General features: G+C 37.9%; 2 protein-coding genes across 4 annotated transcripts in view; one reads left to right on the top strand and one right to left on the bottom strand.

The window, feature by feature from the left end:
* Positions 1-21,899, bottom strand: part of IFT52 (intraflagellar transport 52) — a 35,795-nt gene extending 13,896 nt beyond the window's left edge. Inside the window, exons 1-7 of the mRNA XM_071662885.1 lie at positions 21,717-21,899; positions 20,389-20,519; positions 14,843-15,060; positions 12,235-12,376; positions 7,353-7,455; positions 5,779-5,958; positions 3,456-3,569 (exon numbers count right to left, since the gene is read on the bottom strand). Of these exons, the coding sequence (XP_071518986.1) occupies positions 3,456-3,569; positions 5,779-5,958; positions 7,353-7,455; positions 12,235-12,376; positions 14,843-15,060; positions 20,389-20,519; positions 21,717-21,884 (1,056 nt within the window). The 5' untranslated portion in view covers positions 21,885-21,899. The remainder of the gene's footprint in view (positions 1-3,455; positions 3,570-5,778; positions 5,959-7,352; positions 7,456-12,234; positions 12,377-14,842; positions 15,061-20,388; positions 20,520-21,716) is intronic.
* Positions 21,900-22,033: 134 nt separating this feature from the next.
* LOC139749205 (E3 ubiquitin-protein ligase ZNRF1) overlaps positions 22,034-24,753 on the top strand; it is a 271,792-nt gene continuing 269,072 nt past the window's right edge. For 2 of the 3 annotated variants that reach the window (XM_071662891.1, XM_071662886.1), the window contains exon 1: positions 22,034-22,170. The gene's annotated coding sequence lies outside the window, so the exon portion shown is untranslated. Of the gene's footprint in view, positions 22,171-22,477; positions 22,499-24,753 lie in introns of those variants that run through there. The other variant, XM_071662887.1, reaches the window with a different exon arrangement.

Genomic DNA, 24,753 nt, shown 5'->3' with positions numbered 1-24,753 from the left:
AGAGGAACTGCTGAAAAGATAATGTTCTTTTATCCATCTTAATCTTCAATATGTCACATTTTACCAAGCTTCTAAGTTGCTCATGTAGCATGTAGTCATGCTCAGAATTTTTCTTTTTTGACAGATTTCATAAACAGAAGTTCTCACCAAGGCTAGGCCTTAATCAAATAAGGCAAAATAAAAGAAAGTATGAGAAAGTGTCAAGGCAAGAGGTGATAATATAAAACTATTAGGGTGTTCTAATGAACACTTGTGTCACCTGCATTGCAGCATAAGAAATGGGAGTAATATATGAATGGGTGGAAATATTTTTTGGAACGTATAAGAAAACACAACTGTTAATCAGAGGCTAGTGATAAGAAGAAAGCTGATGGCTACTTTGTCATCTCTGAAATTCATGTTTCACCAGACCACACACAAAAACCTGTTGAGTATAAACAAAATATCAATGAACATGTGCTCAACTCTCTAGCTTCAGCTAACTGGAATGTTTATGTAAAAAAAAATGAAAATAAAATTACTTAATTAGAGAAACAACTGTCTCAGTCATTCAAAATTAATCACAATGTGGATTATTGATTGAGGAATGGTGAGCACCAAATGTGGACAGTGGTATGCAGGTAATAGCATTACATTGACAATAAAATTTTCAACAATCTCCTGACAACAAACCATGAACAGAGATATTGCTGAAATGCATTTTGGTTCATTTTGAGCATAATATAAATCATCTTGGCAAATATCAGATAAATGCCACTGTAACTGCTATTATGAGCTTTCTACAAGTAGATGTAAAAAATGTTAGAGGCAAAATCTAGACCAGCGTTAAGGGTACCATGCCATTCAATTCTTTAAATGCTGGGAAAAAACTGCATGCAGTGTAATCAGAATCTGGTTTAGACTTTTACATTATGACTAAGGTTAAGTTGAAGGTTAACACTCAGATTAAAACTTTTTATAGGTGACATAATTCAAGCAAAAACCAAACTGGGGTCATGGGTCTAAGCCAATAAATTTGTCTGAAGCTGGGAAATCACTATATGTTGCTTAATAGGCATATGAATTAGACTTTTCAAGTTATATCTAAGGTTATGTTAAAGGTTAAATTCCAGGTTAAGGCCTTTTTGCAAGTGGCATAATTCAATCAAAATTCATATCTGAGTTATGAGTCAGCCATTCAATTCTCTAAATGCCAGGAAACAATGGTAAAAAGTTTATTGCATATCTGATTTAGATTTCCAAAGTTATGAACAAGTCATTTTAGAAGTTAGGTTCCATAATGAAACTTTTCATTAGTGGTATATACCTGGTCCCCAACCCACTGAATCACTACCCAATGATTCCCTTATCTGATGTTCATGAAAAATCAATTAAGTGATGGAGGAAAAAATTTAAAAACCACACAACAATAGCAGATAATCTTTAAGATGATCACTAGCAAGTAATGGAGTCCATCAAAGCCTTTACACAAGTGAAAACAGTCTCTTGAGTGACAGTGAAGGTATAACTTCATGTGGCAGTGGCTGGAGAGGTAATTAGTGAGGGAGTACCTGCCAACACAGGGACATTCCCTGTTCTTCTAGTGGTGATGCAACCTAAATCGTTTTATAAAACTGTATATATTGTATAAACAAGCTGTACAATTGACATTTTGAGTGTTACTGGGCTCTGCCTGCAAAAGTTTACACTGCATGTGAATGGTCACTTCAGCAAGGCTATATCAGTGAGAGTACAGTCTTGTCAAAGAACTTCTCACTCCAAAGGAGTCCACATGTCTCTGATACTGGAAGTGGGTAACATCAAGACCCCTGCATAGAAAATGGTCCTGGGGTAATCATAAATAAGAGATTTAATGTAAAAACGTTTTTGTTCTGTAATGTTAAAAGTAATTATATTGGATTTCATAGTACGTACTGGAAGTGAGGCTGAAAAAGAATGTGAAGAACAGGTATGGTATGTGCCCACATCATGAGTGGATTAAGAAAATCCCATAAACCAAAACATAATACAAGCTTACAGAGAGTAATGCCCCTCTCAGCCTGCAGACATGTTTTAAGATATACCATACACAGATATAATGAAAACAAAGATGTGTGTGGGTAATATGTGTAATCATAGGCTGAAGTGTATAAACAGAATCAGAAATCAATGCACACAATACCTTATACATGTATAATTTCATTCTTTCCAGTTACAGAACTCCAAGACCTCTTGCAGTTTCAAGGCTGTGCTGCAATCAGTAGTAGCAGGAAATGATAGACTCCTCTGGAGTTAAAAATTCGTCAACGAGACTATTCCTTCTCATCCACCGATGATGATATAAACTCTTTCCAGGTGACTTCTCCCATGGCATAAACACATACATATGGATATGATATTACCTATATGTGTACATAAACTTATGAATGTGAATGCAGAAAACATAGTAAAATAGAAAAACCATTACAAACTGTAAACAGAAGTTGTCTGTATATGATTCAGCATATACAAAGAAAAGTCATACAACTCTCATCACCTATAGCCTAAATACACTTCGTGTCACTTCTTGTCATGCATTTAAGTTAAGTTTTACAATACATTACTGATATATTCATTTCATGATGGTAATGGTAATGTTGACTAATTCTAGACAAAAAAAATCTTTTTTTGGAAAATTGCCACAGTGGAGGGTAATCCCTAGTTTTAAGCCTGCAGCAGTGTATGGGTTAAAGTGTAACTCCCAGTGTTGGATGGAGGGGATAAATAAATGGAAAGAAAATTATGACAGACAAAGAGATCCCTTAGTGTCTGCCACACTATAGTGTCTGCCACACTATTCCTTCTCATCCACCGATGATGATATAAACACTAAGGGTAATGACATCTCGGCTTTAAATTAAAGGAAATAAAAGAGGCAAAATCAAACCTAGATACAGGTCTTTCAAAACAAGTAAAAAGCTTAATGAGCATTTGATGAAGCTTCATGTCAGTACCAAGATTAAGCTGAAGGTTAAGTACTATGTTAAAACCTAACATAAATGACATAATTCAGGCAAAATTCAAACTAAAATTATGGTGTCTTATGCCAGTCAATTTTTTAGAAGCTGAGATACAACTGGAAGTTTAATGAGCGTGTGATTCAAATTTTTCTGGTCATGACAAAAGGCAAGCTGTAGGTTAAAGTATAACTCCTCATGACAGACGGATGATAACGTTGACCATGGCAATGCTATGAGGTGATGCAAAAAAGTACAGTGTATGGAATATGCAGGGAAAAGGATTAAAACTAAGTATAAAGTTGGGGTTTATTTTGAAAGAAACATTACGATTAGCACTCCTGTTACTGAGTGCGTATAACCAGTTTATTCTGGTTGGGTAAGGCAAAGAATGGTGTAATGGGAGGAGGAAAAAACTGCTTGTTTGCATGGAACCTAACAAAGTACTTTAATTTAGAGATATACTTAAAGCTTCCTTACTTGAGTATGAAATAATTGTGTGTAGTCAGTCGGAACTTCCTCTGATTCCTGAAGGCAGGTGCGCAGACTTTCTGCAAGCGATGCAGTATCTGGTGTCATGTTGTAGTCAGAGATCTGAAAATACATATCTTCTTTAGTGCATCATATGTAAAATAGGACTTTCCTTATGGTTTAGCTCAAACAAGGGGATTACAGTAAAATGTACTCTTCATGAACAATCTTGTATCTGTTGATGGTGCTTCAGGAAAACCATCACCCCACTACTCATAGCAGAGTTGATACATTCCTGAAATATTGAATGTTAAGCAAATTACTGGTAAGTGAAACCAGTTTTCTTAAAGCCTCCTAATATAATGTAAAACTGATATGTTCCTAAAAATGAAAATTCAGTCCCAAGGCATAAAATTTTTTTAAACATATATATGACATAGATTCAATCATATTTTCTCAGAATATCAATACTAATACCAAGAATGGCCTCAGTTGGTCACATCTATCTTCTACCTATTGAAAAAATACCTGCAGAACAGAGAGAGAGGGGAAAAAACACCATGGTGGACAGAAGGAAATGGGAGAAGAGTTGAATTAACAGTTGAGTTAATATGAAGGAATACTTTTGATTCCATTTTCAAAAAGCCACTTTATACAGGGACAAATGAAGTTCCTATGCATACAGAATAGCTGCTTGCAAGAAAAATAATTGAAGCACATAAAAACATTACCAGCTTTTGAGAAGCAAATTTTATGTAAATATGTTCATTTTGTGAGGTTTTCAGGACAGAGTGAAGGATAAGGCTTTGCCCAATAGCTTTATATTACTGCAGAGTTAAATCAGGATGTTTTGAAATTGAGTAGTAAGAAACAAGTGAGATTTAGTGAGATATACGTAGAAACCATCCTGGCACAGTTGAATTTAACCACGTTACCTCTTCCTCATTATAAGATGTTGCATGGGCCTAAATCAATAGGGGAAAAATTTCTGGTAGTCAATTCCAGTAAAATACTGTGTAAGTTGTTGACTGAATTTGGAAGAAAAAGTGAAAGGAGAAAGTTCAGGGTAAGTGTGAATAAAATCAACATCATAGGGTTTAGCAGGGTTGTGGGATAGATTAGTTGGGGAGCGAGTTTGAATGAAAAAACTTGGAAGAAGTGAAGGGTTTCAGATACCTGGGAGTGGATATGGCAGCAAATGGAAACATGCAAGCAGAAGAGAGTCATAAGGTGGAAGAGAAAGAAAAGGTTCTGGAAGTGCTGAGGAATGTGTGAAAAGAGAGCATGTTACCACAGGGGGCAAAATTGGGTATGCTTGAAGTTACAGTAGTCCTCACAATATTATATGGATGTGAGGCATGGGCAACAAAAAAGACTGTGCGGAGGAGGGTAGATGTGTTGGAAATAAAATTTTTGAGGAGAATATGTCATGTGAGGTGGTTTGACTGAGTAAATGATGAAAGCATAAGAGGGATTTGTGGTAATATAAAGAGTGGCTGAGAGAGATGAGGAGGGTGTGCTGAAATGGTTTGGACACATGAAAAGAATGAGTGAGGAAAGGTTGACAATGAGGATATATGTGTCAGAAGTGGAGGGAACAAAAACAGGAAGACCAAATTGGAGATGTAAGGATAGTGTGAAAAATTTTTTTTGAGTGATTGGGGCCCGAACAGTAGGGGTGAAAGACATGTGAGGGATAGAGTGAACTGGAACACACTGAGGTTGATGTGCAGTCAAAGGACTGAATCAGGGTATTTAAAGTGTTTGGCATAAACTATGGAAAGGTTTGTGGGGAGTGGTTGTGGATAAGTGGCTGGTTTCAGTGCATTATACATGAAAGGTAGAGAATGGATGTTAGCAGACGTGGCCTTATTTTGTCTGTTCCTGGCATTACCTCACTAACGTGGGAAACAGCAATCATATATGAAAAATTCCATGGAAGGAAAAGAAAGCGTATTGAGCAAGGTAGGGATGGAAAGTGAATTTGAAGTGTGTAAAGTTCAATTATCAGAAAAATGTATAAGGTTGATGGATGAAGAAAGATCATTCAAGGTGAAAAGAAACAGGGTAGGTGATATAACAAAACCCTGAGGATCACCTGTGTTGATAGTATAAGATGGAGAGAATGCATGAGCATTGAATACTGCAATGAAAAGGCAAGAAAAGAACTCTATGCATAAGGAACAAAGAGTAGCAGAAAAACCAAAGAAAGTAAATTTAGGAGGCAAAGGAGTAGCAAAGTTAAAAAAGTAAGTTTAGTTGGCAAAGACTTATGCAACAACTTATCTTTTAACTCCCTCTAAAAGTATTATGAGTTCAAATTACATGGTACCTCTGGATCATCAGCATCAATCTGGTTTAGTTTGAAATCCTTGGCTGTGAGGAATTTGAATATGACATCCTTAATCTTGTTGTTTTCTTCACGGTCAATGTATTGATCACTTAACAAGTGAGCTGACCCCAACACTGCTACTCGGCCATGGCGTGCAGGGTGCTCATAAAAGGCACATACCTGTAGACAAAGTAATATCATAATCTAATTGACTATAAGAAAAAAAGAAACATCCTGATAATGGTCCAAATCTACACTAGATCTGTAACAGCAGCGATTCTTAAAAGACATAATTTGACATGGACAAGTTCCAGTTTCACTTCAAAATGCTTTGCTACCATGATATATTATAACAATTCAGTACAGCTATACCCCTTCTTCATAAATAGTATAAATACTTATAGCTAATGAAATTCTTTCATTGCAGTACATAAGGTTAATATAACTGCATTCATGCACAACTAACTTCATTTTCTCACTACTTTGGTATCAACACCTAGCCTTTGCCTGGCTTATTCATGCACACCTTACAACAATCTATCATTAGAGTCACTCTATCATCTATTCATTACCTCAAACTGTTTGAAACAAATGAATTCTCCTCTGAAATCTATCAGCATTAATATAGAGCCCCAAGACGACCCCTTTTATAGGGCTCCTGCAACTTCAAGGCTACATTCCTTACTCAAACAGGGAAATGAAGTACTCCTTTTGGAGCAAGAAGGACCTCAACAAAACTGTACTCCTTTCCATCAACTGGAGATGACACAGCCTTGCTGGGTGACTCCTTGCTTACAGCATAACCAATTGCAGAAGTCAATTGACACTTTACCAGCAGTATATATACAGTGACCTAAATTTAGAGATTATATTTCTGCCACTTGCACCTGATACCAAGTAGAAGATAAAAAAAAGAGTTAGAGAGTCTAAGGAAGACTAACAAGAAATGAAATCCAAGACTTTGAAAGGCTTTTTTCTTAGCCATAGGCAGAGTGAAACAAGAAACTTTCAGTCACAGGAGGACTTTGGTAACAAATGACATTAAAAGGCTATATGGCCTTAACTTTCTGAAAGGCAAAAATGAAAGTATGACAATGAAGTCTAAAACATAGCAACCAAGAACAGGTCTGAACAGTGCTAATGAGAACATCCAAATGAATGTGTGGCAAGGTCACTCAGCACCATCTCACACCTGTGTTATGACATCACAAGCATGGACAGATTACTACAAGTTCAATGAATCAAATGAAAGAGGATATGCCAGCCTCATATGATTTACAGTGGTTAGAAGTGAGTGTTTTAACCACTCACAAAACAATTAGGAGGAAGGCATGCATACTAACAATAATGAATTCACCATATCAACATCTATCTATGAAATATTCTAATTTCAATCCAAGTAGGCCTGGACAAACACCAATAGCCCAGAGTTTCTTAACTTGCTGACTGATTCAGCCTATGGTGGATCAGATAAATGATATGGCAAAGGTGCTTGGGTGACTTTATGCAATGGCTATCTTACTTCAAAGCATACAAAATAAAAACTTTTGTTTTTCCAGTAAAAAAATACTCACTGGTCTATTAAGTGGGAAGGAAATACTGCCTGTGGATAGAACAGCGACAGCTGGACGAACTACATTGAGAGTGCATCCAAATGGATACACGAAAGACAGTGACCTGGAAAAGTCAAATACTTATGACCAGGATTACTAAGAATATTCAACATCTCAATCATTAACATAAAGACATGATGCTAACTGCATTACTAAGATTATTCAACATCTTAACTATTGAAATAAAGACATGAAACTAAATGCAATTACTTAAAGATACTGGATGTGCCATAATCATGAAAAATTTGAGAAATCAGTACAACACATTCATACACATCATAAAAAATTTAGATAAGTATGAGTTTATACCTCAGACAATTCTGAAAATATCTCCAAGTTATACCAGTGCTGAGACCTGACACTGTTCAGGGTTCAAACCTGTTCTGCACAATAAAATACGTAAAACAAAATTTCATCTATAAATAAACTAATATGGATAAGGCTACGTGGAGGAGGGTGCATGCATTGGATATGCAATGTTTGAGGACAATATGGATACATTAGAAATTAAATGTTTGAGGACAATATGTGGAGTGAGGTGGTGTAATCAAGAGAGAGGTTTGGTAATAAATAGTTTGGTTTGGTCAGCTGAAGAGGGTGTGCTGAAATGGTTTGGACAAATGGGGAGAATGAGTGAAGAAAGGTTGACAAAGAGGATTTTTGTGTCAGATGTGGAGGGAACATGGAGAATGAGGAGACCAAACTGGATGGAGTGAAAATGATTTTGAATAATCTGAGCCTGAACATGCAGGAGGGTGAATGGTTTGCATGGGATACAGTGAATTGGAATATGGTATACAGGGGTTGACATACTGTTAATGGACTAAACCAGGGTATGTGAAGCATCTGGGGTAAACCATGGAAAGGTCTGTGGGGCTTTGTTGTGGATAGGGAACTGTGTCTTAGTACATCACACATAACAGCTACAGAATGGATGCGGGCAGATGTGGCCTTTCTTCAACTGTTCCTGTTGCTACCCCATTACCATGGGAAACAGCTATCAAGGATGAAAAAAAATGATGGTACGTATATACTGTAGATTTTCACTGGTACAATATTCGGTACTCTCTTACTAATAAAGAAACCTCCTGATCTCTATTAGTTAAATTATATTATTTGACTTATGCAAACACTTTCAAGAACGAAACTATCACAAGTCAAGAGGTGATTGTATACGGAGTGTTAGGAAAGCTTTTAGAAGCAAAGAGGAGTTTTCATCATGAGAGTTAGGGCATTTGGGCAAGTGGGAAGAGAGGAGGTTGTAGTTACAGGTGAAGGTGGGTCTGCAATAGGTGTGTGCAACGACACAATAGCAGTTTAATTTGTTTATGGATGGGGTTGGGAGAGTCAGATGTAGTGTACAATTCCTTTGGTTCTTCTAAAGACACAAAAAAACATCCCTATGCTTCTTGTGTGTAACTGCTACAAAAACAATTGACAAGTGTAAAGTAACATCACCTATCAAGAGTGCAGCTAATTTAACATTAGTTAAGGCAATGAGACTGACTATGAAAGTGCTTTCATTCATTACTTTTAGGATGTTACTTGAAGGGTGAGGTAATATAAAGCACTTCTCAATTACTGTTCTCAGTTCATCAACTAACCTGCTCTGACTGAAGGACTTAAGTCAGCTTAGCTCTAAGCATGTAGACTACATAATGATGTAGCTTTTCTATCTATCTATCTTATCTATCTCTGATGCCTGTTCCCTCCAGGAACTCCTGTCCTCACATGCCTCCCTTGCGCACACCATTCCATGTATTCTTCCACTGTTTCTCTCCCTCCAGTATTCCTCCACCCTAGTTGCCCTATGTGACAGGTGGTCTTCTACTCATAAAAACCCCTCTAATTGTACTATCATACACTCTCCTTGTAAACTCCCAGTCTCACATCTTTTCCATATGCACAAACCACTTCAAAGTTTTATGTTTCACCCATTCTACCACTCCATAATTCACTCACTTTGCATTCTATGCTGTACCACATCTCACATACACTCCATTTCTTTCTTTATTCCATCTAACCACACCACATACTCTTTTTAAATAGCTCATTTCCACAGCCTGGATTCTTGACCTCTATGCAGTCCATGTTTTGGCTGCATAGGTCAAGGTTGGGAGGACTATGCAGGCCATCAATACTCTCTTCACTTCCATCCTTACATCTCTACCCTTCATTATCCTATTAAGGGACAAAATGACTCTTCTACCCTGTATTGCTCTCTCCCCTATCTCTCCTTCAATATCCACAAACTTACCCAAGACAGCTCCTCGATATATAAATTCTTTCACTTCTTCCAGTATTCCCCCCATATCCACAGCACAATTTAGTACACTTCCTTCTTTCATTCTGTATGGTTTTACAAAATCTATACTTTCGCTCTCTTTCCTTTCAAATGCTATTACTTTACTTTTAGTTGCATTTAACTTCAATTGCCTACGCTTACACACCTACAACCTTCTGCATCTCCTCTTCACTCTCAGCAAACATCACAGTATCATCTGCAGACAGGCTTACTATTAACCACCATATCTCACTGCCATACTCCATCCCTGTACCCCTTTTCCCTGGTTCTGCTTTCATCTCTCTTATCACTCTATCCATATATATATTAAAGAGCCATGGTGACATCACACAGCTATGCCTCACACTTAATGTATCCCAAAACTTTTGCTCAGCTCTTTATCCACTCTAAATTAAACATGCATTTGCTCCTTTACAGAAAGCTTTCACACCACCCAACAGTTGTCCCCCTATATCATACATCCTTAAAGCATCTCACAAAGAATTCCCTGTCGACTGTCATAAGCTTTTTCCAGATCCATAAAAGCTGCATGCAACTTTTTACCTTTCACTAAGTACTTTTCCAAAGTCATCTTTACAACAAAAATCTGATCCACACATCCCCTACCTTCCCCAAAACTGCCTTGTTCTTCAATTATTCTGCATATATTTTCCTGGTATGCTTAACAGACTTATCCCCCAATTATTGCTACATACATCCTTAGCACATTTTCCTTTGAATCAAGAAATGAAAATAGCTTTCATCCAATCCTCAGGCAAAACCTTCCGTTTCCAAACTAAATTACATATAAGATGCATCCACTCTAACACACTTTCTCCTCCATACTTCAGCATTTCAGCCATAATCCCATCCACTCCAGGTGCCTTTCCTATCTTTGGCATCATTATTGCCCTTCTTACCTCCCTTTTTGCTATAGGCCCTTGCACTTGTATCCTCTTCCTTCCATCCTCCATACCGATGCATGTAACAGATACTGCCTACCTATATCCCACATTCATCAGTTCTTCAAAATACTTTCCATCTTCCTTTCAATCCTCCTTTTGATTTAGCATCTCCCCTTCCTTACTTCTCACATCAACATTTCCACTCTTTTCTTTTTCACCCCCTTCCATTATAGTGTTTTATCATTCTGAAACTTTCCACTGAACTTCCTTCTAAAATCTTCATTTACTCCTTCTTTGCTTTGCTCTATCAGCTTCTTCACATTCCACCCTCCGCCTTGGCTGAACTTCCACTGGTACACTTCTATCACGCAATCTACCATATGCCATTTTCTTCTTCACAGCATTTATGATGTCTTCTGTCCACCATGTATTGCCCTTTTTTTTATTTCTGTATCTCACTACCTTGTATCCAACTACTGATTCTACAACCTTTATTAGTATTTCTCTGAACATTTTAAACACCTCATTCACACTGCACCTCCATCTGAGCTTTCAGTTACCTTCCTTTCATACTCCTCCCTGCATTTTTTGATTCATCTTGCTTGCCAACACTTCTACTTTTTCATTTTTTTCTTACACCATCCCTCTACTTCTCCCTGATCCCCATCCCCACAAGAACCACGAAATGGTCAGTTTCCACAGAATCCTCTCATCTAACATGTCCTTTCTCAATCTTTCATCCACTACCAAATACTCAATCAAAGCCTTTTGCTCTTCTCCATCATTCCTCATCCATGTATAGCTGTGGGTCATATTGTGCTGAAAAAAGGTGTTTATATGGAATAAACCCCTCTCAGCACAAATATCCACAAGATAACTTCCATTCTCATTTACTCCAGGCACTCCCCATTTACCAATGATCTCACCAATTTCATCGCATTCTACTTTCGCATTCGTATCATCTAATTCGACCATGTTTCTCTCATTCTCAAAACCATTTAAACAGTCATTTGTATTTCTCAGAAAAGCTTCATATACACATATCCATCCATACTTCACAATCCCAATCTTTCTTTTCACCCACACTATTCTTGATCCACTCCATTCATACTCTGTAACACCCTCCCATAGCAGAATTGCACATCCTTCTTTTCCTCTTCTCCAATAATTTTCATCATTCCCTTTCATACTATACCTCCTTCCACGCCTTCCCATAATTTGCATTCATCATTGCCATTTTCACTCCACACTGCCTGCCCAAGGATATGGGTTTCCCCAATCCCTAACACATCCATCCTAAAAATTTTAAACCTTTCTACAATCTCCCTCCTTTCACTCTCAATAGTCATTTCATTCACATTCAGCACCATCAACCTCAAATGCTAATCTCTTTTAACCCTTGGCATAACTGGTAGACTCTAGTGCCACTTTTGTAAAGAAAACATGTGCAACAAATGATAGAAGGTTGGTGTGAAATCAAATTTGGATCAAACTATGAATTGGAGATATATCCTTATATGTGTTTAGGAAATATAAATAAACAACCCAACTATGAATGGGAGATATGAAATATATATACTAAGAATGATTAAATGTCATAGCTTTACTACTGTAACATACCAAAAACTTTTGATGTCTATTACCCAAAACTAACCTGACGGACAGTGTCTCATCAACTAGCAAACCTGGGATGTTCTTGCCAGAGGCTTCCAGAATGGCCCGATTAAGGACTCCATTAGTGATGAGGCACTCTTTTGGATGGAAGTACTTGTAGTAGCATGTCCGCACCACCGAATCTAAGAAGCAGGAACAGCAGCAATCATATCATTGTCATTCAAAAATCATATTTGCTTAGAGTAACAGGTCTGACCAAAAATTTCCATCTATAATGATTATAACATTTAATATTCCATGCAATACTTGTGCCTCCTGTTGTGCAGTACAATTATTCTGAGTGAAAAAAGAATGGGGATAAATATGGTCTGGAGAATGAAAAACACTGCATTAAATTCCATGCCCAAAGTTGGAAGTTTCTTTGGGTAATGAGCTATAATAAGTTCTCAGTCAAGCCTTTTCATAAATGCCTAAATCAGATGGATATTGATTTTGATGGACAAAGTGATCACTGTTACAATACTATGCAAATACCATAACACATATAAAGATTACAGATATATTCACAGTAAAAATACTTTTCTAAAATTTCATCCACTCCACCAAGTTACTTGACCTCTTTTTGGGTATCTCCACATACTGTTCTCAAACATACTCCTAAAGTATCTTTAACACATATAAAGATTACGGATATATTCACAGTAAAAATACTTATCTAAAATTTCATCCACTCCATCAAGTTACTTGACCTCTTTTTGGGTATCTCCACACACTGTTCTCAAACATACTCCTACAATATCTTTTTGATCTGTCCTGTTTGTTTGCTTCACATATTGTCATATTTTCTGATGGATTCCCTCTATTTTCATTTACATGGGACTGATCAAGTGCATACAGCTTTCTACCACATACATTTTTCTTATCACTCAGATTAGTAAAACCTTGATTATTGCAGACTTTGATTTAGATTAGTTATACTTCAATAACCTTAAAAAAATTGTTTTACCCACAAAAAGAATGGGAATCACTGTATCTAAATCCTTTTTCTTAATCTCCAATAAAAAAGTCCCATCTTGATTTCAATGCAGAGAAAACCATTAATAACTCAGGAACTGAATACAATATGGATAGTCATACGCTGTTTATGTGGGGTTGCAGCCATCAATTAATTGATACTCAGTGGTAAATATTAGTGTTTCATTATGGCTGGGTCTGAAGGGTGCTCAGGAAGATAAATGCAATGAAGAAAACAATGCAAATTAGGTTTATGGGACTTCTTTTGTCAGAGTCCAGTTGTTCTGACCAAATATGAAATGCTAAACATATGTCTCTCAAGATCTCTGATGGTAAGAGAAGGAAAATTCCACTAGTATCGGTCTCAAATGAATATGACAGAAAATTGTTCCTAAAAACTGAAGCTCTTAAAGAGTCAAAAGTAGAGATTAGCGCAAACTTACAAAATAATAAAATCTTTCAAATCAGCTTACCTGAAATCATAAATAAGGCCATCATTATAAAGAGAGAAGTCTGATAAAATTTCTTTGGTTCCAAACCATTTATGATATGTGATGATAATTCAGCTGGCTTGTAGCTTTCAAATAATTTTGCCCACTTCTGTAGATGGAAAAGCTATGTGAGCCTTCTTTACCAACCACTATCAAAACTAACTTTCCAGAGTTGAATCCCTCTTCCAGTAATTTTTTTCACTGTTTGATGAGAACAGAGACCTAAAGCAGTATTTTAGATTGGGGAAGCATTAATTCTGTAAAATTTAATGGTGCAAAAATGCAGTTTCTCATATCTCTCTATGAACTATTTGTTTCCCCATGTTATTTAAAAAAAAACACAATTCATCCCTGCAGTAATATAAAAAGTTAGGCATCTCTACATCCTCCACTTTGTCCTGGAAACCCAACATTATAAACTTTGCAAAATCTGCTTCCCTAAACCTGGGAGTGTAAATGTAGGGTTTTATTTGCCCAAGAATGGAATACTGCTCACACATCTGGGGTAACTCATCATCCACCTCTCTATTAACTAAAGTGGAATCAAAAGGCTTCCATATCATTAATTCTCCTGGCATCACCTCTCTTCAACCTTCCCTTTCCATATCCCAAGATGTTGCTACTTTCTCTATTCTATAGGTGTAATTTTGGCCACTATTTTTTTTTAATTATGTATATGTCCTCATCTCCAAGGTTTGGAGTAATGGCTCACATGAGGCTGTTGCTTCCCACAGCTTCTGTGTGAAGTTTAGCAATTTGAGGACTAGGAGTTCTGGTGCCTCCTTCTTCCATTGAACAGAAATACTGTGAAATTTTCTTTGGGCTTTTGTCTTTCCCCCTTCATAAAACCTTTTTTCTTTCAAATGTCAGGTCTACAAACTTTTTCCTTTCACCCAAGGTGGCCTTCACTGGGGCATGTTACTTGCCTGTGCCATGTCGGTCACTATAAAAAAGTTTGATTCTGGAACTGAATGCAAACATACACACAAAAACAAATATGAATGTAATGAATATCTTGTTCATTAATGTAAAGTTATCAGTGTTTCTGATATCAAACAGTCACTATTTCAACAAAAAATCAAGAGGTGGGATTTTCTGTATAAAACATTATATACCTTTTACATAGCATATATGAAAACTCACCATTATTCACAGCAATACCATACTCTTCTAAAAGGAAATTAATGTTTGTGTTGGCTTTCCTCTCCCCACCCTCCTCAGCCAAAACAAAGAGGCTTCCCCCCTCCTCCACATGGCGCCGTAAGATGGAGAATTGGCCCTCTGTTAATCTTTGCCTAGGGCAGGCTAAAACAACCACTCCTGCCTGACCCAAATTTTCCTTAGTCAGGTCATCACGATTACTGGAAGAATCAAATTGTACAGCATGAGGTTGTTATCAAGTAACCAGCAAGTTTCAAGAAGTCTATTACCAATAAATTTCACACATTAACATTTTTCAAAATAAGCAAGCATCATTCTTACAACATTCATGAAGTTAATGAAGTCATAACAGTACTGAAATTTCAAAAGCTTACTAATCTTTGCAAAAATATCTTCAAAAAGCCTCATTTGAAAATCATCATAGGATCTTATTCAGAAATTTGGAAACTAGTATGCCAAGAAGAAATCCTATGCTGCTATAAATGAGTAACATAAACATGCACTTTAGTAATTTACAAGGAATACAGAATGGCCTAATAAAGATCTATGAAGAGATAATACCACATACACATAATGGAGATGAAAGGATTTAAATCAAATGACTTACAGATACTGAGGAGGGGCATTATGATCGCATAATGAAATAATAAATCAAAACCAATTATGAATTCATGCCATACACAAAATATTATTCTGATATTTTCCTTTCCATATTGCAGGTGTAATACAGTATCATCTGTGTTCTAATTCATCATTTCATTATTTCTTTTATGTTAGCTGAAACTGCACAGGCAGCTGAAGCCCTGATCAAGGCCATCCCATCAATACTATGTTTCTTTTTATCATGATCGCCATTTCCCGTGTAAGCAAGGTATTTCAAGGAAACAGACGTAGAATGGCCCATCCACTCATATACACATATATATACATAAATGCCAGCACACACAAACATACATGCATATACATATCAACATATACACATATATGTATATATACATACATATACACAGACATATACTACATACAAACACATGCAATTATTCATGCTTGCCTTCATCCATTCCTGTCACTACCCCACCCCACAGGAAACAGCACTGCTACCCCCTGCTTCAATGAAAGAGCGCCAAGAAAACAGAAAAAAAAGGCTACATTTGTTCACACACTGTCTCAAGCTGTCATGTGTAATGCTCGGAAACCACAGCTCCCTATCCACAGACCTTTCCATTGTTTATCCCAGATGTTTCACATGCCCTGGTTCAGTCCATTGACAAAAAGTTGACCTTAATATACCACATCATTCCAATTCACCCTATTCCTTGCATGCCTCTCACCCTGCTGTATGTTCAGGCCCTGATTGCTCAAAACCTATTTCACTCCATCCTTCCACCTCCAATTTGGTTTCCTGCTTCTCCTTGTTTCCTCCATCTCTGACACATATACCCTCTTTGTCATTCTTTCCTCACTCTTCTCTCCATATGTCCAAACCATTTCAATACACTCTCTTTGCTCTCTCAACCACACTCTTTTTAATTCCACACATCTCTCCTACCCTTTCATTACTTACTTGATCAAACCACCTCTCACCATATATTGTCCTAAAACATTTCATTTCCAACACATCCACCCTCCTCCATACAACCCTGTCTATAGCCTCTACTATTCCTCCAAACATTCCCATTTTTGATCTGTGAAATAATGTTCTCTCCCTCTACACATTCTTCATAGCTCCCAGAACATTCGCCCCCTTCCCCACCATGTGACTCACTTCCGCTTCCATGATTCCATTCACTACTAAGTCCACTCCCAGATATCTAAAACACTTCACTTCCTCAAATTTTTCTCCATTCAAATTACATCCCAATTAACTTATCCTTCAACCCTACTGAACCTAATAACCTTGCTCTTATTCACATTTACTCTCAACTTTCTCCTTTCACACACTTTTCCAAACTCAGTCACCAACTTCTGTAGTTTTTCACTCGAATCAGCCACCAGAGCAGTATCATCAGCGAACAACATCTGATTCACTTCCCAGTCCCTCTCATCCCCAACAGCCTGCATACTCATCCCTCTCTCCAAAACTCTAGCATTTACCACCCTAACCACCTCATCAAAAAAAAAAATTAAACAACATTGGGGATATCATACACCTCTCTTCATACTTTTGCACATGCCTTACATCCTTGGTAAAAACTTTTCACTACTTATAGCAGCTTACCTCCCGCACCATATACACTTAAGACCTTCTACAAAGCATCTCTATCAATCCAGATCCATAAATGCTACATACAAATCCATCCGTTTTTCTCAGTATTTCTCGCACACATTCTTCAAAGTAAACCTCTGATTCACAAATCCTCCAGCACTTCTGAAACCACACTGCTCCTCCCTCTCAATCAATACCCTTCCATACTATTTCCCAGGAATACTCAACAAACTTATGCCTCTGTAGTTTGAACACTCACCTCTATCACCTTTGCCTTAATAAAATGGCACTATGCATGCATTCCGCCAATCCTCAGGTACTTCACCATGATCCATGCATACGTTGAATATCCTTACCAGCCAATCAACAACACAGTCACCCCCTTCCTTAATAAATCCTACTGCAATACCATCCAAACTTGCCACCTTGCCAGATTTCATCTTTCACAAGGCTTTCACTACCTCTTCTCTCTTAACCAAATCATTCTTCCTGACCTCTCACTTTGCACACCACCCCAACCAAAACATCCTATATATGCCACTCTATCATGAAATACATTCAACATATCTTCAAAGTACTCACTCCATCTCCTTCTCACTTCATCACTACCTGTTATTACTTCCACCCTTGCCCCCTTCAAGTATGTTCCCATTTGTTCTCTTGTCTTACGCATGTTATTTACCTCCTTCCAAAATATATTTTTATCCTCCCTAAAATTCAATGATACTCTAACCTCAACTCTCATCTGCCCTCTTTTCAACCCTTGCACATTCCTCTTGACCTTCTGCCACCTTCTTTTATACATCTCCCTGTCATTTCCACGCCTTCTTGTATGTATTGCCCAAATGCTTCACTTCTCTCTTTCACAAACAACTTTACTTCTTCATCTCACCACTCACTACCTTTCTAATCTGCCCACCTTCCACCTTTCTCATGCCACATGCATTTTTTTGCACAAGCCATAACTGCTTCCATAAATACATCCCATTCCTCACCCACTCCCCTCACGTCATTTTCTCACCTTTTGCCATTCTCACACAAGTGTCCTTTCCAAGCTCCCTAACTCTCACCACTCTTTTCTTCCCATCATCCCTTCTTCTTTTTTGAAAACATCTTCAAATCTTCATCTTTCCCTCCAACTGCCCATTAATATCCAAAACTCTCTCTTCTACACGCCTATCCATTAATATGTAATTCAATAATGCCCTTTGACCATCTCTCCGACTCACATATGTATACTCATGTATATCTCTTTTTAAACCGGTATTCCCAATCACCAGTCTTTTTTCAGCACACAAATCCAAAAGCTCTTCACTCTTTCTATTCACAACACTTAATGCCCCATTTACACCAATTACACCCTCAACTGCCACATTACTCACTTTCGCATTTAAATTACCAATCACTGATACCCAGTCTCGTGCATCAAAGCTGCTGACACACTCACTCAACTGCTCCCAAAACACTTGCTTCTCAATGATCTTTCTTCTCATGACCAGGTGTATAAGTATCAATAATCGCCCATCTCTCTCCATCCACTTTCAGTTTTACCCGCATCAATCTAGAATTTACTTTCTTACACTCTTCACACACTCCCACAACTCCTGCTTTAGGAGTAGTGCCACTCCTTCCTTAGCTCTTGTTCTCTCACTAACCCCTGAATTTACTCCCAAGACTTTTTCAAACCATTCTTCCCCTTTACTCTTGAGTTTTTGTTTCACTCAAAGCTAGAACATCCAGGTTTCTTTCCTTAAACATACTTATCTCTCCTTTCATCACATCTTGGTTACATCCACACACATTCAGACACCCCAATCTGAGCCTTCGAGGAGATGAGCACTCCCTGCTTGACTCCTTCAGTCTCCCCTTTTAAAAATTGAAATACAAGGAGGGGAAAGTTTCCAGCCCCCTGCACCAACCCCCTTTAGTCACCTTCTACGACATGCGGGGATGATACAGCTCTGGTGCCTGATTTGAGTGAGAAATTGCAGAAATTGGTGACTGAGTTTGAAAAAGTGTGTGAAAGGAGAAAGTTGAGAGTAAATGTGAATAAGAGCAAGGTTATTTGGTTCAGTAGGGTTGAGGGACAAGTTAGCTGGGATGTATGTTTGAATGGAGAAAAGTCGAAGGAAGTGAAGTGTGTTAGATATCTGAGAGTGAACTCAGCAGTGAATGGGACCATGGAAGAGGAAGTGAGTCACAGGGTGGGGAAGGAGGCAAAGGTTTTGGGAGTGTTGAAGAATGTGTGGAAGGAGAGAACGTTGTCTTGGAGAGCAAAAATGGGTATGTTTGAAGGAATAGGGAATAGTAGTTCCAAAACTACTATAAGGTTGCAAAGCATGGGCTATAGATAGGGTTGTATGGAGGAGGGAGGATGTGTTGGGAATGAAATGTTTGAGGACAATGTGTGGTGTAAGTGGTTTGATCGAGTAAGTAGTAATAGGGTAAGAGAGATGTGTGGTAATAAAGAGAACTTGGTTGAGAGAGCTGAAGAGGGTGTGTTGAAATAGTTTGGACATATCTGGACATATCTGGGAGTGGATTTGGCAGCGGATGGAACCATGGAAGCAGAAGTGAGTCATAGGGTGGTGGAGGGGGCGAAAGTTCTGGGAGCAATGAAAAATGTGTGGAAGGCGAGAACGTTATCTCAGAAAGCACAAATAGGCATGTTTGAAGGAATAGTGGTTCCGACAATGATATATGGTTGCGAGGCATGGGCTATAAATAGAGTTGTGCAGAGGAGGGTGGATGTGCTGGTCATGAGATGCTTGAGGGCAATATATGGTGTGAGGTGGCTTGATTGAGTAAGTAATGAAAGGGTAAGACAGATGCGTGGTAATAAAAAGTGTGTGGTTTATAGAGCAAAAGAGGGTGTTTTGAAGTGGTTTGGTCACATGGAGAGAATGAGCAAGAAAAGATTGACAAAGAGGATATATGTGTCAGAGGCAGAGGGAACGAGGAGAAGTGGGAGACCATATTGGAGGTGGAAAGTTAGAGTATATATATATATATATACACACTAGCCTGAGCCAGGTACCCATTTTATCGACCAACTCCAAGGGGTGGACGAACAACTGGGTTGATTGTGGACCACCAGCTGCAACCAGGATTAAAGCTTATGCAGTAGACTATGGGTAGCCGATGAATATCATGGTCAGGAAAGCTAATTGCTACACCATGGGAGTACATTTATCTCAGTGAATCTCACATTCATAAGAATATTCCTAACATCCATGAACAACAATAATAAAGTCACAAAGGTCAAATCTATAAAGAAATACATGGGTATGCAAACAGAATGCACTATCATTATCACATGCACCTGAGAACTTTCCACTGTGTTTTCAATTTTCGATGGAGATTCTTGTACCCATCGCTTAATTTGAAGAGTTCTGCCTTTGATTCATCAAAGAGAATAGAGCTGTTGAGATCCTTTATTTCAATATCAGCTTTCTGAAAAATTAAAAATAAAAGATATAAGACAAGTGACAATGAAATATCATCCTACAAATGGAGTCTTTCTAAATCTTGAGGGAAACAGCAACAAGATAGCTGGGGTAACAAAAGACCAAGTTACTTGCTCATGTACTAAATGCCATTACTGTATAAAATACAATACTTATTACTACTCAGCATTGAAAATGTGTCTTAAAAACTACTTTTCCTTTATGTTATGCCAGAAACATGAATGTCGCCATTATACCAAACAAATATGAAAACTAATCTACTTTCAATGGGACACTTGAATGAAACTCAAAAAAAAAAAAAAAATCAGAAAAAAGCATATATCGTTTATATTTTGTATTACTATACCAACCAACCAGTTACATGACTATCACAAAATCTAAGAATATATACACTCTGTGAAGCGCAAACAGAAGAGATACACGTAATACATAACTAATAATTCTAGCAAGTCGTCTCAGTTCACATGCAAACTGTTCTCTATTATCATGTAAATTATAGTAAAATGCATAAGTTAAATCCTGTTAAAAGTTACAAAACCCTTGTGATCATAAGAAAAATAGAATAAGTATCAACAGCTAAGCATTTTCAAGCTATAGGATGCACAATGAAGTTCTAAGAGTGACCTGGACAAGTATTTACACTGAACCTGACCAGCAAGGCTGTGGAGCCTTCGCTGGCCTAGGAACTGCAACTTTCAATACCTTGGTCGATCAGTGACACAGCCCAGCAGCCTGGGCCCAACACGGGGTTGTAGGGTAAAAGACCCCTGAAGACTGTACCAGGTATTCATTCAGTAATAAATGGCTTAGGTTCTACCAGCGACTCATAGAACAGTCGCATCAAAGATGTCAGCCCACAAGACAATATGACAACCCAACAATCCAGGCCCAACGTTCACCTTAACCTAAGGTTGAGGGTAAACATTCGCCAGAATCGCTCTCTTTACATATAGACCTGAGGAGCTACTGTTTTGTTGGCCGACTGTAGTTTTATAGTAGTTCAATGAAGTGATCAGTCTCCAAAAATAAATTATCTATATTATAGTGTTTATACATAGAATATAGTTGTCAATAACGTGCAAGACATATTCTGCAACATTACAACACTACATCTGATACGGAATGATTTCATTTCCTCGACACTCTTCATCAACCGTATCACAAATAAAAATCACAAGCTTACAGCAATGGGAGCCATAAGTTCATCCCAGATCCAACGTGAGGAGATAGATCCCAGGAAGCCACGGTGTTGTTTGTTTACAGTGGATGGAATGCCTCGGAAGGTGGAGCACAACCCCCTCGCAGAACCAGATGCAGCTGCCAGATAACCATACCTTAGAACTTTATGCATTGTCTCCTCTTATATCTCCAAAATTCTTAGGCCTTATATCCCCATTTGTGATTCAGTGATTTAGATATATTGGATGTTTTAAAATGTAATGTGTCTTTTATGGATTGATTTGACTGTAAGTCGACGCAGGACAAACACCAGATGATAAGTCCTTTGTCAGCAGTTCGGTGCGCCATGTTTATTTTAGAGCAGTTGGGAATTGTTCTTGCCAATTATCAGTGTTAGTGCAGATTGCCGCAGTGTCGCGTTGAATGACTCGGTTTTAACCCAAGGTGAAGTTGCAAAGGTAAGGGAAAGCGAGAAATTCTCGCATGACGTACGTAGTGGCGTGGGTAAATTGCGGACTTCCTGTCAGGTATGCCTTAGTCTATGGGAAGTTGTTATCTCCTAAGGTAATCTGGAAGATCGGGATGTGGAGATGTGACGTAGTTTCAAGATACCTGGTGCAAGTTGGACGATTGAGCACTGACATTTGTGATATTCAGATTAATGGTTTGAATGTCGTGTCATTGCATGCAAGGTGCAGATTAGCATCCTTATCTCCAGGTGCCGTGGACAGAAGTTGAAAGACATTGTCAGATTGGATGACAATGTGACAGAATGCTTCTGGCAAGGTCGATGATATGGTGTAACTTGGAGTTTTGTGTGGATATAATGATGCCATTATGTTAAGCTTATTTTAGTCTGTAGCCAAAGTTTCTGGCTGTGTGGGTATGAGGCTCTATTTTTATAGAAAATGCAGTTTTCTGTGCTTTCTATTTTTGTTGAAATCGTTACTCTTAGTCTAGAAAGTGAGAATAGGTATGATACATCTATATACTGTGTCAAAGGATATTGGCTTACTTTGTTACTTTTATCATGCATGCCACATGAATTCAGTCACCGCCGGTCTTGAAACAAAATCTGGGAAATATATTACATGACAAGTTCTTTTATTTGGGGAAGTATTTGCCCAAGATTAAAAGTAGGGGTTTCGTTATCTTGGATCACCATTGTCTTCTGAAATAAAGGTGGCCAAAATCATCAGTTTATTTGTGATGGTAGAGTATTATCAAAGTTTGTAGGAAAGCTGATTCGTTATGCTGTCATTACTGTGTTTTTCTGAAATTATAACCACTTGAGTGACACTTGCAGTCGATTGTATATTGTGTATTGATTTTAAGTGTTTTAATGTACATTTGTCTTTCTGGAACAAACTATAAAGTTCTAGAAATGAATAGATGTGAATTTTTGGACATTTAGATTTCTCTGTATGAAAGTATCTTAAGATATGCAAGATAATAAGTCTCATGTTGAGAAGGGCAAAGTTGTGATGCCAGGAAATACTGAAAATTGTTGTTTTACCATTGGGTCATCAGAGAAGTAATGTATGGTATAGAAGCAGAAGAAAAGCATATTACTGGACAGTGTATATATGTAGTAGAAGGGGCCAAGGAGGATGCTGAGATGTAATTACCTAAGATAATGCTACAATGATGAATGATGTGACAGTATAGAGGGTTTCAAAGAACTAGTAGGAAAATAGAATACCTATAGTGCCCTGTGGTCTTTGACCCACACAGTCTTTGCTCAGCTATGACTTGCAGGCCTACACAACCGCCACAGCTTAATCAGTCATGTACACTGTGAAGACTTTTCTAAAGCCATTCTGAATTTCTTTGTTCATCCAGTAGTGTTTATGATGTTCGCTGGCAGTGTTTCGAAAAGTTTTTAGCCTTTGATATTTGAGGTATTTTCTCTTTATGCTTAACTTCCCTTTTGATTTAAGAGGTAATTTATAGAAATCTTGAGTTTTCCTTGCCTTTCATAGCATTGGAGAATTATACACCCTCCAAGATTTTCCAAATTTAAATGATGAAATACCTCACCTGCCTGCATTTCTGCAGCCTCATTGATTTCACTCATTCCCAGATGCTAGTTCAGTTCCTTCACCAACTGCCAGAGTATAGCCTCAGTGATTTCACTCTTTCTCAGTAGCTAGTTCATTTTCTTTACTGCATCAGAACTGCCATGAAAGATTGCTGATTGTTTTCTGATTTATGATGTTAGCACTCAGCAGTTTTCTATTTGTGAGAGTAACAGCACTTGAAGAGTGTCATCTTTGGTCTTTTTGTCTTGAAAGTCCTTGGGATCCATCCAACAATTTTTTCATGCTTTTGATGATGCAGTTGTTGCCTTCTTTGTTTACTTAAGATAAGGTCATCAGACATTATCACTTTTAGGTCTTTTTGGTATTCTATGCAGTTTTTGATTTCGTCATTTTCTCTTTCCCAGAGGAGCTGGAATTTTTCCTCCTTGAAAAGCCTCTTGTTCATGTCTTCTGGCAAGATTTTCATACTTCTTCTGTCTAATTCTGGTAGCAGTCACTTAAAAAGAATGATATGAAACAGTCGCTTGTGATAGCATTAATGACAGATATAGGAATGAGGAAGAAGAAGGGTGCAAGTACCTTTTCTTAGGGACTGAGCTTTTTACTGTTTGGGTATTGGAAATAGCTTGATTTAATGACTTGTTCTATCCATGCTATCTTTTTATATCTCTGATGCCTGTTCTCTCCAGGAACTCCTCGAAGGGGGTGGCCACTGCAATAAGAGTCTCCTTAACTAGTGAACTCCAGTGCCTCTTCTTAGTCATTACTGCCTTACCCTTAACAGGCCACTGGCAGAGGGCAACTCTAGAGCAGTATTTTAGATGCTCCTACCTTATGTTCCTACTGACTCTTTCTACCTTATGTGTTAATGGATGGCATGGAATCCAGTTGATGACTGTCTTGCTTTATAAGAGATCATCATTTTCCTGCTCATATATGGAGAGGTTGTGAAGCTGTGGGAGCGATATAGAAGAGGTCTTGGTGTTGTGTGAATAAAGA

This window comes from Panulirus ornatus, chromosome 6 (genome assembly GCF_036320965.1).
Source record: "Panulirus ornatus isolate Po-2019 chromosome 6, ASM3632096v1, whole genome shotgun sequence".
Classification (NCBI taxonomy): domain Eukaryota; kingdom Metazoa; phylum Arthropoda; class Malacostraca; order Decapoda; family Palinuridae; genus Panulirus; species Panulirus ornatus.
Note: the sequence above shows the minus strand (reverse complement) of the source record. Positions and strands in the feature narration are given on the sequence as shown.